Source organism: Petaurus breviceps, unplaced genomic scaffold (assembly GCF_028583685.1).
Source record: "Petaurus breviceps papuanus isolate PSGF00001 unplaced genomic scaffold, PetGlider_PUasm1.0 174, whole genome shotgun sequence".
In the NCBI taxonomy this organism is placed as follows: domain Eukaryota; kingdom Metazoa; phylum Chordata; class Mammalia; order Diprotodontia; family Petauridae; genus Petaurus; species Petaurus breviceps.
Window position 1 is genome coordinate 17,422,692 of NW_027185761.1, and position 18,524 is coordinate 17,441,215.

Sequence of the window (18,524 nt, forward strand, 5' to 3'; positions counted from 1 at the left end):
CCCTCTCTTCAAGATTCACATCCTCTTACAATGGGGAGGGGAGGAAAAGAATGTAAAACTCCAAATTGTAAAAAATGATTAAGAGGAAAACAAAATTGTTGGCATCAAAAATGAAAAAAAATTTATAACAATTGACTGAGAAATAATGAAAATTATCAGAAACTTAAGAGGAAAAAAATAAAAGACTCATATCTAGAACTAGGCAGCTAGGTAGCTAAATGGATGGAACGCTGGGCCTGGAGGAGGGAAGATCTGAGTTCAGACCCTGAGCAAGTCACCTAACTGCCATCTGCCTCTGTTTCCTCATCTGTAAAACGGAGAGGATGATCATAATAGCACTATGGCCCCTTCCCCCATCCCCAGGCTAAGGATCAAATGAGATAATACGGCACAGCAGTTGACACACAGTAGGTGCTAGATAAATGCTTATTCTCTTCCTTCCTGTGAAGTCTTTCCTGATAAGCTCAGACCTCACTGAGCTTTCCTCCCTCTGAATAGGAGGCATCGACAGAAATGAGCACATGGCTCTCTTCTGCCTTGGATTGTCCTCGGGAGTCTTAACTCACCAATGAAACTGTGAGTCTAAGGGCCAAAGGAGTGAGGAATCCAGGGTCCTAGTTACTATAAACAGGCTGTGTGACTGTACACAATCGGCATTTAATAAGTGCTTGCTGCCAGACTGATCTCTATTGAGTGAGTGATATCCCCTGTCTGAGCACCAGCTTTCTCCTCTATGGTACAAAAAGGCTAGGTGAGGGGAGAGGAGATGAATTCCAAGCACCCTTCGGCTCTTATATTCCGCGTGTTAACCTCCCTCTTAGTCTGACCCTTCTAAGGAACTGTCCATATTGCCATGAGGCTGGATAAACAGGAGGTGCTCAGCAGGGAGGCTGCCTTGACCTGGATTCTTCCCTCCTCCCTCCACTGGGACAGCAGAGCAACCTGTCCCCTTGCTCCTGGGTAGGCCTTTCCCCGTGCTGTCTACACAGGACCAAGAACAGAGCACCACTGTATACCTTTGTGCATCACTCCCCTTTCCCCCAGGGGGCACACACCCACACAGCCTCAGTCTCACCTCCCAGACTCCCCAATCTCCAGCTCTTTCTCTGACCTCAAGTCCCCAGGGACCTTGGTTTCCTCCAGCCTGCATTCCACACACATCCCTCTTGGCCTTGACTCCCCAACCCGCCCCACACCCCCACTTCAAAACAGGAAGCACCTGGCTCTGGCAAGGTGACCGGGGAACGCTGGCCACTAAGACGTCCTGCCCCAGTGTGCTGGCCCGGGCACCCTTCCAACCGCCCCGGATAGGCAACCCAGCCCATAGAGCTCCCAACCCATGTCTCCACTGCCTGGCCTGGCCAAGTTCCTATGGCCACCCTGCTCTGCCAGAACAGATTCCCATTAACCTTTTATTGGCAGGAATGTAAACAGGTGTCCTTGGTATCCATATAAAATCAGAGATCTAAAGTGAGAACAGTCCTCATGGGATCACTTGGTCCAGCTCTCACCACCCCAGAAAAGTCTAAAAGTATTAACCGTCTCCTTTTGGCAAAAGTGGCCACTGATACCTAGAGATGTTACATGGCCTGCCCAAGTAACCTAGCCAGTATGAGAGTTAAGGTGTGGGGAAAGGGGACAGAACTCAGGCCTCTGAGTGTCTGATGTGACCAAAGGAGGCCTCTCGGGTTCAGTGTTACCAGCTTTACCTTGAAGACTTGATCCACATGTATGAATGCTTCTGAAATAGGTATAGACCTAGCATTGTCTAGAAAGCAGGATACCTAAAGCTCAGGCCCAGATCCTCCATTAAACTGTGTGAGTGAAGTCACATGGCCTAGGAGAGATCCACTAACTTCATCTGTAAAAAGGGGTCAGAGAGTCCTGGCCCCATAGGCCCAATGATCTCAAAGGTCCCTTCCAGTAATTCCACAATTCTATTAAATTGGTCCATTAAAAGAGACCAAGTGGTCTAGTACACACCTTGGCTTTCTCATCTATTTAAAAAATAAGGAGGGTGGGTAGGGGGAAAAGGTGAGTTGGACTAGAGCAGGGTGGGGAACCTGCAGCCTTGAGGCCACATGTGGCCTTCTAGGTCCCCAAGTGCAGACTTTTGACTGAATCCAAATATCACAGAGCACATCCTTTTATTAAGGGGATCTGTTCTGTGAAGTTTGGATTCGATCAAAGGGCCGCCTTTTAGAACCTAGAAGGTCACATGTGGCCTGGAGGCTGCAGGTCCCCCACCCCTGAACCAGAAAATCTCTTGGATACCTTCCAATGTTTATATTCTGGGTTGTTTTCTCTTTTATTTCCATAACTATGTGGTTCTGAGGCAGGGAGGCCTGAGTCCCATTTAAGCTTCAGACACCAACTCCATGAGATGGGCAAAGTCACTAAATCTCTGTCTGCCTTAGCATCTTCATCCAAGAAAAGGGGATATAAGACCGTCTGTCCCAGATTTGTTCTGAGGATAAAATGAGATCATATGTGTAAAGTGTTTTGAAACCTTAGAGTGCTTTAGGAATGTTTATCATTATCATTATTAATTACTGTTAACAACAATCAGCCTGGGGCTCAGCAGTCACCACGTGAAATTCCCGGACTCCAGCCACTGGCCCAGGTGAGAATCAAGCTAATTCCTGCACACAGCCACCTCCTCCCAAGGATCAGGCCTGGGAGACTACCAACAACTGATCCAGTCTCAACTTGGAAGCAGCCTTTTCCATTCCTTCTTTCTCTCCAACATCAAATCCCAGCCCCTTCCTCCAGGGAGTCCTCCCTGACTAACTCACCACCACTACTCCCCTCCCCAGCCCCTGCCCCCAAGAGTAGGTCTATCTCTGCCTTACTTTTGAATTCCTCCCTCGGGACTAAAAGACCAAATCTATGTGACACTGTAACATATGAAGAGTCATGGCTTTCTACATGGTTAAAACTGCAAGGGACCATAAAAGCTTGTGGAGTCCAACCTCCTCACGTCACAGACAAAGAGACGGACGCTGATAGAGGGAAGGGGCACACCCAAGGTTACAGATAGAGTCAGCGGCAAAGCTAAGGCTAGAACCCAAGGCTCTGAACACAATTCCAAAGTCAGATGCTCTTTCCAATAAACCACACTGTAGACATTAGCCCACCAATCAACCAAGAGACACCGTAAATAAGCAATGGGCAAGCGGATGGGACACAGAAACAAAGCACAGAGATTTCCCTGTCAAGGAGCATCCCTCCACTCTGCTGACCACACGTAACCACTCTGTTACTTCCTGGGTGCCTGCCTTGTGACCCCAGGCAGCCCGCAAGCTCTCTGAGAGTTGGGGCACAGCACTGCTACAGATCTGTGGTGTCACAGAAATGAGTGTCCTCTCTATCGATGCAGACCCAAACCTCCCCACTCCTGTCCTCTCAGAGGTCCTCTAGAGAGGATCAACACAAAAGGCTGGTCACCTGCCTTCAGATCTACTAACCAACCTTCAGCTAGTCTGCTTCCTCCATATGGATAGCAGCATGGAAAAATGTAGGGAGGCAGAAGGCACTCGACAATGTCTGGTGAACAAAACAGATGACAAGGCCGAAGACAGGCTTTCTGATCATGAGGACAATTCACTGCTAGAGGCCACAGTTCCTGGAAAGGATTCTGGATAGGAAGTGACCAAACTTGGGTTCTAATGCAAGCTCCACAAGTAGAGGAGGAGGAGGAAGAGGGGTTGTAGTAGTAGTGGTGGTGGTGGTGGTGGTGGTAGTAGTTAGTGGTGGTGGTGGTGGTAGTAGTAATAGTGGCAGTGGTGGCAGTAGTAGTGGTGGTGGTAGTGGTGGTAGTAGTTAGTGGTGGTGGTGGTGGTGGTGGTAGTAGTAATAATGGTAGTGGTGGCAGTAGTAGTGGTGGTGGTAGTAGTAATAGTGGTAGTGGTGGCAGTAGTAGTAGTAGTAGTAACAGTAGCAACAGCAGGAAGAGGAGGAGAAGTGCCAGTTAGTAGCAGCAGCAGTAACAGCTAGCCTTTACATGGTGCTTTAAGGTCTGTGGCACTTTGGGCGAGTGACATCCTCTCTCGGGGCCACACTTTGTACTTCTACAAAAGGAGGCCATTGGACGCAGTGCCCCCAGACCATCTTCCGGCTCTGACACTGCATGTCTCCATCTGCTAACATTCCGCACTGTAAAGCTCCTTCCAGCCTTAACATTCTATGATTCTAGGAAAAGCCACCAAGACATAAATAAAGTCGATGCCTCACCCAGGCACTAAAATAATTACTACCTAATTACTATCAATTACAAAGCAGCACTTCAAATTACTTGAAGAACAGACAAGCTGCTTTGCCAGTTAATCAAACAGAGTTTTCCTTGCCCCATAGGAAGCCATGGAAATAAGCCTTCCCTCCCATTGCCCATGTCCCCAAAGAAGGCAGTTGGTGGGCTGGGCACAGGCCTGGGGAGGAAGAACTTCCCTTGGCCTTTTCCCTACATCCCGTTCCCCCTAGCCTTTCACAGCAAGTTACACTGGGAGGGATGCAGCATGCATTATTCACTGTCAGCCACACAGCACCACACTGCAATGCTGGAGAGCTAGGCTCTAGTCTTGGCTCACTGTAAGACCCTGGACAAGTAACTTATCCCTAGGTCTCAGTCCTCTGTTCTGTAAAATGCCAGTAAGAGGCTACCTGATTCCTGAGATCCATTCCAAATCTAAAATGTGATGCTACTGACCTGAGAAACTGGTCTTTGATGAGTGAGATGACCTGAGAAACTGGTCTTTGATGATTGAGATATGCCTGCAGGTTTGGAAGACTTAACAAGGAGCTTCCCACCATTCCATAGAACTTCTAAGGATCTGGGGCTGATTCACAAAGGGAGGAGATTAGGTAGCAGGCCTCCTGGGCCCCTAGAGCAGGGACAGGAGCCAACCCTGGGCCCACTGGCATATCAAACTAAATAAGGACCAGGAAGCTCTAATCTCCTCCCTACAAAGGGACCAGCCCCTCCTGGTTCTGGCTACTGATCATGAACCCTTCCGGGGACTTATAGCCACTGCCTCTTGAGGGCAGCCAGCTCCAAAGTCATTGTGGGAGAATGTAGTCAATGGTGAACAGACACCAGGGTCAAACAGGGCTCTGGTTTTAATCCCAGACCTGCTTAGGAGGTCAATTTAGGAAGTGTTGGAGACCAGCCAGCATCTACTGTAACAGAAAGCTAGTGAGGAGAGTGTGAATTTACAATATGGCTCCTGTCCCCAACCACTCTACCTGGGGACCAGCTGACGGGGTGTTTAACCTAGAAAAGACACTCCAGGGGGACTTGAAGGCGGTCATCAAGAATCTGAGGGATGTAGGATTTGGCTTGTTCTGCTTGGCCCCAGAGGAAAGCTCTTGGAACAATGGAAGAGAAATGCAGAACTGCTCCAAGAACTTGACAAGGCAACTTGGGAGAAGCAAAGTGGGAAATGTAAGGAAAAATCCTGCTAACAATGAAAGCCAGTTGGAAGTGGGGGGGGCCCTGCTGCTCAAGACTAGAGTCAATGCTCCCTCCTGAGACACTTTCAAATAGAAACTGTATAAGAGAGAGAGATAGAAATAGGGAGGGCAAGGGAGGGAGAAAGACAGAGAAACAGAGTGAGAGAGAAGGGGGAGAGGCAGAGAGACGGAGGGGGAGGGAGAGGAAGGGGGAGCGGTAGGAGTCTCCTGGTCAGCGTTTCAGATGCCGTCGGGGGAAGGGTGAGGGCCAATAAGGTTTGATCACGTGGGAGGGAAGCCAGGAGCCTCCCCTGGCAGTGAGTCGGGAAGGCAGGAGACAATGAAAGTCTATTGTTCTCAACTGGGCCATAGAATGTTTGTGCTGGAAAAAAATCTCAGACCATAGAAGGTTAAAATACAAAACGTTAGACCTGAAAGGGCTCTCAGGGCACAGAATATGAGTAAGAGACCTTAGAACACAGAATGCCAGAGTCGATCAGGAGCTTTGAACCTAGAACATCAGAGCCAGGGGCTTGCAGAGTCTATTTCCAACTTTTCAATGGACAAGTGAGGAAATTTAGGTCAGAAAAGGCTCTGGAATCTGTCCAAGACACCAGAAAAGGTGAACACAGAGTCATTCAACCCTGAACTGTAAGTTACCTGATGGCAAGTTCCACATCTTATCTTTCTCTTTATGGAAACTAGCTGAAGTCTGGGCATAGAGGAAGTGCTTAATAAAGTAAAGGAGAATTCAGAAATGAAAATAAAATTGGTTTTTAACATAACTGCCCCCCAAAGATAAGTAAATAAAATGAGTAAGTGAACAAGTGAGGACAGTACAGATATAGGGAGAGGAAAGGCAAGAGACCCCAGGAAAGAGCCTAAACTCCTCAGCATGGCATTCAAAAGCCACATCTTTCAGACCCCAGCCCACCTTCCTAACATCATTTCTCACTCCACTCAAAGAGACACTTTCCACTGTTGTTATCCCAGGGACAACCTCTTCCCACTGCTGGCACCCCCTTTCCCATACACAGTAAGTGCCCTCTGTCTTGGGAAAGTCAGCCCCCTTGGCCTGCTGAAGTCCTACTGATTCTCCAAGATTCCACTGGAATTTCACCTCCTCCAAGAAGACATCCCAGCTTCTCCTCTCAACTCCTAGAGTTAAAATTTTATTGGATCTGCAATGCTTCAACTGCAGCAGACTGTATATTCCTTATGGGCCGAGACCATGTTTTACTCCCATTGTAGCTCACAGTGAAACATCAGGGGAGAGACTGCTGGAATTAGTCAGAAGAAGCTGTGTTCAAATTATAGCTCAGGTACTTCTTATATGACCTTGGGCAAGTTACTTCCTCTTCTCTTGGGTTTCTTCCTCTATTAAATGAGGAGGATGGACCTTTAATGTCCCTCCAGGCTCTAAATCCATGACCCTATGACAGAATAATGAAGGAGAGGGGGAGGGAGGGGAGTTTCCTCCCAGGTGGCCCTTACCTCCGACACGTTGACCCGGCCTTCTTGGAAGGAGCAGTCAGCGGCATTGTGGGTGCAGATGTGCCGGTATTTGCACCAGTGACAAGGGAAGGATCCATTCACACAGGACAGGCAACTGCAGAGGAAATGGGAAGAAGGTGGGTATGGATGAATACTCCTCAGACAGCCCCAGCCTCTGGACCAACCCTCCATCTTCAGGCCTGCTCACAGGGCACACCAGCCAGCCCAGACTTCTCCAAGAGATGCCCTCTCCACCATTACCCACAGTCCTCATGCTCATTTCCACCTCATTCTTTAGCAATAAGTTGTAGCAGAGGGCAAACTTGATGTGGAGTCAAAAGGCCTGGGTTCAGATCCAGAATCTGCTTTGTTTGCCCTGTATGGCTCTGGGCAAGTCATTAAACTTCTCTGGGCCTCAGTTTCCCACTCTGCAAAATGAAAGGCCTGAGGCAGATGCTATTATAGACCATCTTCTACGATCTCACTCTAAGCTTACCAGGGATGTGAAGAACAGGGATTTGGGGTGGCCAGGGAAGGTATCTCATACTAGCTGAAATGTGGCTAAATTTGTATTTTACCCGGGTCTCCAACTTACTCAACCCTGAACCTTTTCCCTCTTGGGGAGGAGAAAAAACTGAAAATCAGAAGGTGTGGGTTCTAATCCTTGGCTGGACCATTAACTAACCAACTGTGAGATTAGAGAAGTATAGATCTAGACTTGGAAGGGCCCTCGGAGGTCACCTAGTCCAACTCTTTAATCTACAAAGGAGAAAAAACGAATCCCTAGAAAGGATGATTTATCCAAAGTGATGCAGGTTATCTCAGAAATGAGATCACTCTTGAGCCTCAGAGCCAGGGTTTGTCCATTATACTAGTTTCTTCATTTGTCAAATAAAGAGGGTGACTTAAAAACCCAAACCTAATATTCAATATTCTATGCTAGAAATCTATAATAGAATTAAAATGCTCTACAGAAAAACATGGGAAGACTTATATGAACTGATACAAAGGAAAGTAAGGAAAACCAGGAAATGATATCTACACAATGACTACAACAATGTAACTAAAAAGAATAACAATAGGGGAAAATGAATAACTATATAATAACAATGATGACACTTGACCCTTAAAAAGAAAGAAAATGACAGTGCCCCCCTCTCCCTTCTTTACACAGGTGGAAGACTATGGGTGTGGAACCCTGAATACACTCAGACTGGGCTGTTTTGTTAAGCTGCTTCTCCCCCCCCCGCCCCCCACCCCCAATCCCTTTTTTAGTCTTTCTTACAAGGGATGGCTCTCTGGGGAGCAATATATTTGGAATGAAATTGATAAAAAAAAAACAAGACATATCAATTCACCATTTTTAATGAATTAACATGCTTTTGTGCTTTCCAAACATATACCACTATATACTAACATTCTGCGCTAAAAGTTCTTCTCTAGTTCTGAGATATTCTGTTATATATTGTAATAATCTCTGATCAATGCTCCCTTCCAGCTCGGACTTTTGCAACTCTAAGCATAAAGAACTATACAAGTGTTAATGTGTATTATTATGGGTGGATTCTCCACCCCTCCTAAGTGGGCTGACATGCTATTATGAAGAAAAGATGGGGGTGGTAATGAAAAAACCAACTCAGGCCAACATGAGAGCCTGTTCGAGTCAGGGTCAAAGCTCAGATCTCTGAAGAAACCCCAGTCTGATTCACAAAGAGAATCAAGAACAGACCCTGGGCCTGGCCACCGGCAGGGACTGGGCTCTCTTTCTTTCTTGAACAATGGCCCATGTGGAGACTGCCCCCTCACAGGCTGCCCTTCCCTCATCCCCTAATCCCAGCTCCTATTCCCAATCAGCCACCCATTAGCGGCCGAGGTTAGGAGGTCGTGGTCAGATGGCCAGCCACCCACCTGACAGCATGAAGCTGCTCCCCAACAGGCCCAGCACTGATGGGGCCAAGATGGGGGAGGGTGGGGTGATTTCCAATGTCAATATTCAGGGAGCGCAAAAGAAGTTTGAATTACAGGACTGTCCTATTATCTTCTCCAGAAGGGAATGAAAACTGGGCAGAGCAAGAGCTGTTATGTGCTAGCATTATTAATTATCTGGGGGAATGAGGAAGGGGTCCAACCTGAGCCAAAAGCCCCCTGTATCACTCAATCAATATAACCGCCCATTAAATAGCTTCTATGTGTCTATTCCTCTATTCTAGGTGCTCTGCCTAGAAATCCAGTCCTCTTTAATAAATAACAATAATGATAGCTGTGCAGGTAAGTGCCATGGTAGCTAGAGATGTGAGACATTCAAGAGAAAGGCAGGTAGGGGATACAGCGAAAAGTCAGGAATCTAGCCTCACACACTTACTTGCTGTATGATCCTGAACTTTTAAGACACTTACCCTCTGCCTGCCTCAGTTTCCCCATCTGTAAAACAGCGATGATAATAATAGTACCTGCCTCCCTGTGTTACTGTGAGGATAAAATGAGATATCTGTAAAGTATTCTGAAAAATCTTAGAGCTCTATATAACTGCTAACAATTATTATTTTATTGTTGGTGGTGGTGCTGTTCAGTCATCTCAGTCTGACTCTTCATGATCCCATTTGGGTATTTCTTGGCAGAGACACTGGAGTCATTTGCCATTTCCTTCTCCAGCTCATTTTAGAGACAAGGAAACTGAGGCAGAGTTAAGTGACTCACCCAGGGTCACACAGCTAATATGTGTCTGAGGATGGAATTGAACTTGAGTCTTCCTGACCCCAGGACTGATGCTCTATCCACCATGACACTTACTTGCACCGTTAAAATTATTATTTTTATTAAAGAAGACTGGATTTCTAGGCAGAGCACCTAGGTTTGAAGCTGATTCAAACTCTGTTTGTGGCAGACAGCTCAGAGTCTCAGTTTTCACATTATAAAATAAGGGGGTTTACTTTGAGATTTCACCTCCCACCGATCAGAATGGCTAAGAAAAAAGATAAATGGAGGAAGGAAACTGGGCATACTAGTACATTGTTGGTAGACCTGAACCATACCCCAATTGTGCACACCCTTTGACCTAACTATATCACACTACTAGGTCTATAACCCCAAAAAGATCAAAGAAGGAGGAAAAGGACCTATATATACAAAAAAATATTTATAGTCGCTCTCTTTGTAGTAGCCAAAAATTGGAAGCAAAGGAGCTATCTTCCTAGTGGGAAATAGCTAAACAAATTACGGTATGTGAATATAATGGAACATTATTGGGCCATAAGAAATGACAAAGAGGATGATTTCACAAGAAACTAGAAGGACCTATTTGGACTAATGCAGAACTAGTGAAACAATTTATACAATGACAACGACATTAGTGAGAAAAACAACTTGGAAAGACTTCAGAGGTCTGATCGATGAAGTGATAACCCACGAGGCTGAAGGACTAAAGACAAAATGCTCTACTCACCTCCTGGCAATGAGGGGATGAACTTAAAACGAAGAGGGGGACAGACGTTTTCAGGCACAACCAATGTGGGGGATTCTTTTATAGGACTATCCGTGTTTATTTGGAAGGTTTGTGGGGTTTTTTTGGGGTGGAGTTGTTAACCAGTGGGAGGAAGCAGAATTTGGGACAGATTATAAATCCATGTAATATTAAACAACTTTTTTAAAAAAACAAAAAGTGGAAAAATAAAAGAAAACAGAGCCAGCATTGTGCACATTCTCAGGACCCACTTAATGCGCTGGTTAGCATTACTGAACTTTTTTCCTTCTTTAAGTCTGTGTTGCAAGGGATCACACTCCCTAGAGATGGGAGGAGGGAGGAGAGATATGGGAATGAAGATCATGGAAAAACAAAAAGATTTCAACACTTTCTTAAAAGGTCCCTCTAAGCTCTGAACTCTAAGATCCTAGTTAGACTAGAACCGGGGGGAAAGTGCTGGCCCTGGAGTCAGCAGTCCAAGAGCGCGGCTGACCCCTCTGCAATTTACTACCTGCAACATCACTGGCTGGTCACCAACGTTCTCTTGGGTCTCAGTTTCCTCATTTGTAAAGTAAGGAAGTGAAATTAGGTCTACAGTCCTGTAATCCTATGACACTTCCTTACAGACTTTACCTGGTATAGTCAGAGACCCTTAGGAGCCTACAAAAGACAACTGGAGAGAGTGGGTGCTGGATATCAATGGCTGGAAGAGGGAGATGAGAAACACAAGGTGGGAGGAGATAGAGAGAAGAAAAGAAGAAAAGAAGGGGAAAGTATGTTCTGCCTGGGATCCAGAAGGAGAGATGGAAATAGGAGGAACATAAGGACCAGGAAAAAAAATGACATAGGTGGCCACACCAGATTCTTCATTGTATCCTTAGTATTTAACACAATAGGCCTGCATCTAGCAGGAATATATTACATCTTAATAGATGCTGGTTGATTTTAGACAGTGCCTGTCCATAGCAAGCATTTAATAAATGCTTATTGATTGATTAATCTGATGATAATATACCAAGATAAACAATGACACAGGGAAATCTCCATTGAGTGACAAATCATGGGATAGTTACATTCTATGTTCTAAGGTAGGGGTTCGGGGACAGCTAGGTGGTGCAGTGAATAAAGCACCAGCCCTGGAGTCAGGAGGATCTGAGTTCAAATCCAGTCTCAGACACTTGACACTTACTAGCTGTGTGACCTTGGGCAAGTCACTTAACCCCAATTACCCTGCCTTCCCTCCTCCAAAAAAATAAGGTAGGGGTTCTTAGTCTTGCTAGGTGCCATGGACCCCTCTGGTAGTCTAGGGAAGCCTAAGAAGCCTTCCCAGAAGGTTTTTAAACACAAAAAAAATTTACCCCCCCCCAAAAAAAACACACACACACACACACACACACACACACACAAAGGAAACAAATTACATTGAAAGTTATAAAAATATTACATATGCATAGTTTTGCGTTTTAATGGAATTTTACCTAAAATAATGTTTTTTAAAAGTTCATACTATTTGACAAACACTGTTGGGGAAACTGGAAAATAGTATGGTAGAAACTAGGTATAGACTAACATCTTATACCATATGCCAAGATAAGGTCAAAATGATTTAGACATAAAAACCATGAGCAAATCAGGAGAACAAAGAATAGTTTACCTGTCAGATCTATGAAGAAGGGAAGAATTTATAACCAAACAAGAGACAGAGAACATTATGAGATATAAGAGATAATTTTGATTATAGTAAATTAAAAAGGGTTTGCACAAACAAAATCAATGCAACCAATATTAGAAGGAAAGCAGAAAGCTGGGAAACAATTTTTACAAAATCATCTCTGATAAAGGTCTCATTTCTTAAATATATAGAAAACTGAGTCAAGTTTATAAGAATATAAGTGACGGCAGCTAGGTGGCGCAGTGAGTAAAGCGCCAGACCTGGAGTCAGGAGGACCAGAGTTCAGTTCTGGCCTCAGACACTTAACACCCACACATAAAAAACCAGCCGTGTAACCTTGGGCAAGTTACTTAACCCCAATTGCTTGTCAAAAGGCAAAAAAAAAAAAAGAATACAAGTGATTTCCCAAATGATAGACAGTCAAAGGATATGAACAGTTTTCAGATGAAAAAATAAAAGCTATCTACAGTCATATAAAAAAAATACCCCAAATCAAAACAACTCTGAGGTACCACCTCACACCTGTCATACTGGATAATATGACAGAAAATGGTAAATATTGGAAGTGATGTGGGAAAATTATAACACTAATGCACAGTTGGTGGAATTGTGAACTGATCCAACCACTCTGGAGAGCCATTTAGCACTATACCCAAAGGGCTACAAAACCATGCATATACTTTGATGTAGTAATGCCACTACTAGGTCTATATCCCAAAGAGAACATAAACAACAAAGAAGAACCTACATATACAGAAATATTTATAACGGCTCCTTTTGCGGTGGTAGAAGCAACCACACTGGCATCCCCAGGATAGCTGCTAGAACAGGTCCTCAGATATGCTTTACTAGGAAAGACAGCTGTTTAAAGGGTTAACAACCTTTTTCAATTACATTCACTAGTTCAGGGGAAAGTCAGCACCCTGAACTTCAGAGAAAATACCGAGAAAACTTGGAACTCAAAATTTTATTTTTAAAACTTGAATATTAGGGGTGGCTAGGTGGCACAGTGAGTAAAGAGCCGGCCCCAGGGTCTCAGACACTTAACACACACACACACACAAAAAAAAACTAGCCGTGTAACCTTGGTCAAGGTACTTAACCCCAATTGCCCTCCAAAAAAAAAAAAGGCAAAAAAAAAAACTGATTGCTAAAAATTGTCGTTACATGTAATTGGAAAAAAGAAAATACTATTCAAAAGAAAATAAATAAATAAATCCTATCATAAGGCAACAAGAGGAGGTATGATGGAGTGTATAGAGAGCTGAACTAGCTATGACCTTACATCACTCACAAGCTGTGTGACTAGGACCCTCAGTTTTTCATCAGTTAAATGTGGCATTCATACCCCAAGGGGTTATTGTCAAGGAAAGGTGAGCGATGAGAAGTTTCGATTCCATAAATAAAGACAATCTTTGGCCAGTGATTCAAAAGTCCAAAGGAAAGAGAGGAGGTTACTGGAGACCAGAGGCCAGGGAGGACCTCGGGCCACTGAAATAGAACACATCCTGCCCAACCTTCACCCTGTCCCCACTTAAGAGATGGAAAGACTGAGACCCAAGGAGTGAGATCTGAAAGGTACATAGCACTCAACACCTCTAGGTCTCCCCTTCCTCTCCAGTCCTCAGCATCCTTACAGCCCAGAGAAAACTAGGAGGGAGATGTTCTTTCATTCCCTCACGCCACCATCATCCTAGTGTAAGGGAGGAAAGGAGTGAGTGGCCTGGGCTGGGAAGAGGGTAGGAGCAGAGGCCGCCCACAATGCATACAAACACCAGTGGGAGGGAAAAAGCTGCCCCTGCCAAGATCTGAAGGGCTAATTCTAGCAAATCAGCAATTCCATCCCTGCCATGGGGCTGGGAAGCCTCTCCCGTCCCCTGCTGATAGCCCAGAACAGAGCTTTCCAATGTTTCTCCTGCCGGCCACATGCCTGCGAACTCTCCCGGCCAAGCCCGCAGCGCATCCTCTGCCCCCACTGCCACCCTGCTGCTGACTGTCCTTGAGTCCATCCACACTCTCCACATACAACCACTTTGATGTCCTTTCTGCCTTTTTTCCCTCCTGTAGATTTGGAGTCGGGAGTCCTACTTTCAAACACCAGCTCAGACCTCTTCCTAGATCTTGGGTTAAGTCCCGTTCCCTCCCTAGGCCTCAGACTACCCCCCCCCCCCACCCCAGTTAAATTAAAGGGTCTCTGAAGTCAACTCAATTCAACCAACTTTTGTTTAACACTCTTCCAATTCTAAACTCTAGCGACAAAACCTTCCCCTTCCTATCACCCCAGGCTAACAACACATTTGCCACCCAATTCACAAAGTTGTTTCGAATCATTAATTAATTACTATTAAAAGCTAACATTTATAGAGTGTTTACCATGTACCAAGCAAAAACACTTTATTATCTTATGAAATCCCGGAAACAATCCTGGAATGTGGGTGCTAGTGTAATCCCCATTTTACACATGAGGAAAGTGAGGAAAACAAAGGTTAAGTGACTTGCCCAGGGTCACAAAGCTAGTAAGTGTCTGGGGCTGGATTTGAACTCAGGTCTTCCTGACTATCTGCTGAACCACCCAGCTGCCCCTTTGTAAACTTAGATGCCCCTATAAATGTGAACCAATGAGTATTATTTAACATAGAAGGCCAGTCCACTTCATGCTGGGAATTCTGTTAGAACCACCTTTGTAGTACAGAATTGGCCAAGGCTGCCCAAGCTGGCCTAGCCTACCAATCCTACAGATGAGCAGCTCAGAGAAGTTAATTGATTTGACCAAGGCCACGCAGCCTGCAGCACCCTGTCTTTGAACTCCATTGACCTAATTCCTTAGCCAATCACCAGATTAAAGGGGCTGCTGATGCCATATCTGAGGATGGCTTAACTACATCCTTAAAAAACTCTGGAATTGGGGAAGGGAGAGGGGGAGAGAAGCAGAGACCAATAATTCATAATCATCAATGAACTCAGACCAAGCTTAAACCCAGGCTCAGCTACTCATTACCTGTGTGACCATGAGTAAACCCTGAGCCTTTGGGAGTCTCAGTTCCCTCAACTGTTAAATGGGGACAGGATGACCTTTAACATCTCCTTCTCTGCCAGCTCTAGGGTTGTATGAGACCCTTCTCTCTCCTCCAGGACGGGGAGACACAAGGTCTAATAATGATGGGTTAGGATACTACACTGAGCCAAGAGGTACCACCTGCCTAAATGAAACTCACTTAAGGTAGAAGCTTTTGGTCCTGGGCAATGCAATCATGTAAATTCAATTTACATCTTGTAAATGGACTTAAAGAATAGATTTCACCGATGTCAGGGTGGTGCTGCTCTGGAAACAGTTTTTTTTTTTTTTTTGGGGGGGGGAGGAGTTCCCACCTGTGAGCTTTAGGTTAAACAGTTTTTAAAATGAGTTTACTTAAAATTAGAAAAGGCAAACACAAATACGCAGAGGAGCTCATTAATTAAGACTCTAGGAATCCAGCTGAAGGACAGATATCTCTCCACCTCGGTAAGAACTTCCTTTCTCCAAAACAAACCTTTGCATCAGGCCGGCTGGGGACAGTCAGTGAGCATCACATCCTAACAGCGACAGAAAGACCTCAGGCCTGGGGCAAAGGAAGAGATGAGGACTACCAACCAGTTGGGAGAAGCCTCGGAAGATTTGTGTGACCTGATGCACAGTGAAGAAAGCAGAACCAGGACACCACTTTCCATCCCCACACACAATACTGGCCACAAACTCCAGCCAACACCCTCATTTTCCTCTGTAATGGTAACGGGTAATAGAGTGACCGTGGGCACTGTGGATACTGCACTGGCTCTACATTCTCCCACCAGATCGTCAGCCTCTACGTGGGCGCCCAAGACCACGCTGATCCTACCCCCTGCCCTGCCCAGGCTGCCTTGGTGCCATCTGAATACAAGCTCCCTGAGGGCAGGGGCTGTCTCGTGAGCCTGTATTTATATCCCAATGCCTAGCACAGAGCCTGCTACACAGTGAGCACTTCATAAATGCTCTATAATACGTCTGCGAAGCACTTTATGCATATGACCTCATTTTACCTTCACAACAACCCGGAGAGGTGAGGTCATCATCAGGCAGAGGTCCTACTTCTCCACCCATCTCCCTCTCTCTCCCTCTATGTCCATTTTTCTCTCCCTCTATGTACCTCTCCTTCTATCTATTCCTCCCTGTCTCCATTTATCTCCATCTACGTGCCCATCTATCTCTACCTACCACAACATACACAAGGATTACAACAATGCAAATCAACAAATCATTAAAAAGAGGGTGAATTCTAAGCTATGAAAAGACCTTGGCAAAGAGAAAACAGAACATGCGACCCCCAACACAGCAGAGATGTTGCTGCAAGAGCATTTTATTAAGCACTTTGGATATTCCAGAAACTCTGCTAAAAACCAACAATATGTAGGAGGGTAAAAGCTTGGTTCCCACCCTTGAGCTGCATCTGCACTGAAGGACACAGCTAGATGGCACAGTGGATAAAATGCTAGACTTGGAGTCCAGAGATCTGGGTTCAAATTCTGCATTGGATAATTATTAGCTGTGTGGCTCTGGGCAATTCCAACTCTCTCAGCCAGAGCTCCCGCATCTATAAAAAGGGAGCAATAACAGCACCTATCCCTAGGGCTGCTGTGAAGACCAAGTGAGACAATAGTTATAAAATGCTTTTTGCAAAATAAATGCCAAGTGTCATTCTGATGAGGGAGACCATAGGCAATACCTCCAAGATACAGCAGAAGAGACGTGAGGTCAGAGGACAGACCGTGACTAGGTGATGTTCCGAAGGGGCCTTTTCTGCCAAGACTCCAACCAGAGCTCAGAAACTGCTCCAGAGCAAATGGAAAAGGAATCCAGAGGTGTATGTCTGCCCTGTCTCTGGGGCTCTCTCGGACCCCAGACCACCTGGCTCTATCTGCTGCCAGATCCTAGATACACCAGGATCATAGGATTTAGATTTAGATCTAGAAGGGAACGTCTCACTCAACCTCCTCTTTTTACAAAGAGGGCCAGGGAGTCAGGAATTTGCCCAAGACACACTGGTATGAAGAAATAAAGAGAAGCCAGGATTTGAACTCAGGGCCTCTGACACCAATGTGAATGTCCTTTCTAATACAGTGACTACATCTATCCTTGGTGCCTTTAGGTGCTCCTGGGCGGAGAGAGCATGTAGTCTGCCAGGGACAAGGGGCGTGGGTCTTTTGGAGGGCAGATGGGGATGTGGTCATTCATGCCCCAGCTCAGGGCCAGGCCACACCCCTCCTTGCAGCTAGCTGTGTGGACCCTGGGTCCCCCAGGTCCCCACCCTTATCTGGCCTCCCCCAGCAGGCCTTGAGCCCATTCTGGCTACGTGAAGGATACAGCAGGAGGGGCCCTGCCCTTCCCCACAAGGGAAGCGGCAGCGGTAACTGCCTTTGGCCAGAAACCTGTCTTCATTCCTGCACCAGCCCCCTCCCCTCTGTGAGCCTGAGGGATGGGGGTAACGCTCATCTGGCAGTCTCTTTCTCTCTGCATGTGATGGTTTCTCCAATCTTACCCACAGTTACCTTCAAGTCTCTTCTATTCTGAAATCCTACATTGCGTTTCTCCCACCTTATCTCCACCATCACCACCCTCCATGCTTTTCAGTCCCAGCCAGGGACATCCTCACTGCCTCATGCCCCAAACAGCAGGCTCATCACCCCTCCCCTCCCCATGCCTAGTCACCTTTTCAGACAGGTGTTTCCTCATTCCCCCTAGCTCTGGAAACCCTTCACTCCTTCCCTGGCTTGGTTTGCAGATCCCTGCCCTTGTCACGTCCCACTGGACAGGCCATGCACCCACCTATCTCTGCTAGCACCTGAAACAGGAAGCATCCTGAGAAGATTTAGTCCGACCTCCTCACTCTGTAAGATGAGGAGAGCCAGGCCCAGAAGAGGAAAGAGACATGTTCAAGGTCACACAGTAAGTGCCCCCACTTCCTTTCCAACACTGGCTTCCTGGGCCAATTGTCTGCATTCCATCCCTGATGTCGTCAGTGATGCAAGAGAAAAGCAGAGATGCTGGGCTTTGTGTCCCCTGGCCTTAGGCCTTCCTGCAGGCTGCTCTTCATCCTCCTAAGGGTCCTGGAGCCTGAGAGAGGGGCCTCCCACAGATACCCCCCTCTGTTGCCGTCTGACATGCACCCAAGCCCAAGGTTTTGTTTGTGGTGAGAGGAGAGAGGAGAAAAAGAAAAGAAGGAAAGAGAGGGAGGCAGAGAGGAAGGGAGAGATAGAGACCAAGAAACAGAAAGAGAGGGACAGTCAAGAGACCTACAGAGATACAGATGGGAGGAAAGGGAGGGGGAGAGGAGAAAGAGAAAGAGGAAAAAAGACAGACAGAGAGGAGAGAGACAGAGGAAGGATAGAGGGAGGGGGGAGAGGGAGGGAGGGAGAGAGAGGGAGAGAGAGAGGGGG

At 46.1% G+C, this 18,524-nt stretch overlaps 1 protein-coding gene across 2 annotated transcripts in view; it reads right to left on the reverse strand.

Moving 5' to 3' along the window:
• Positions 1-18,524, reverse strand: part of PLXNA1 (plexin A1) — a 299,363-nt gene that overhangs the window by 108,367 nt on the left and 172,472 nt on the right. For both annotated transcript variants that reach the window (XM_069083832.1, XM_069083833.1), the window contains exon 9: positions 6,943-7,057. In XM_069083832.1, coding sequence (XP_068939933.1) covers positions 6,943-7,057 — 115 coding nt within the window. The remainder of the gene's footprint in view (positions 1-6,942; positions 7,058-18,524) is intronic.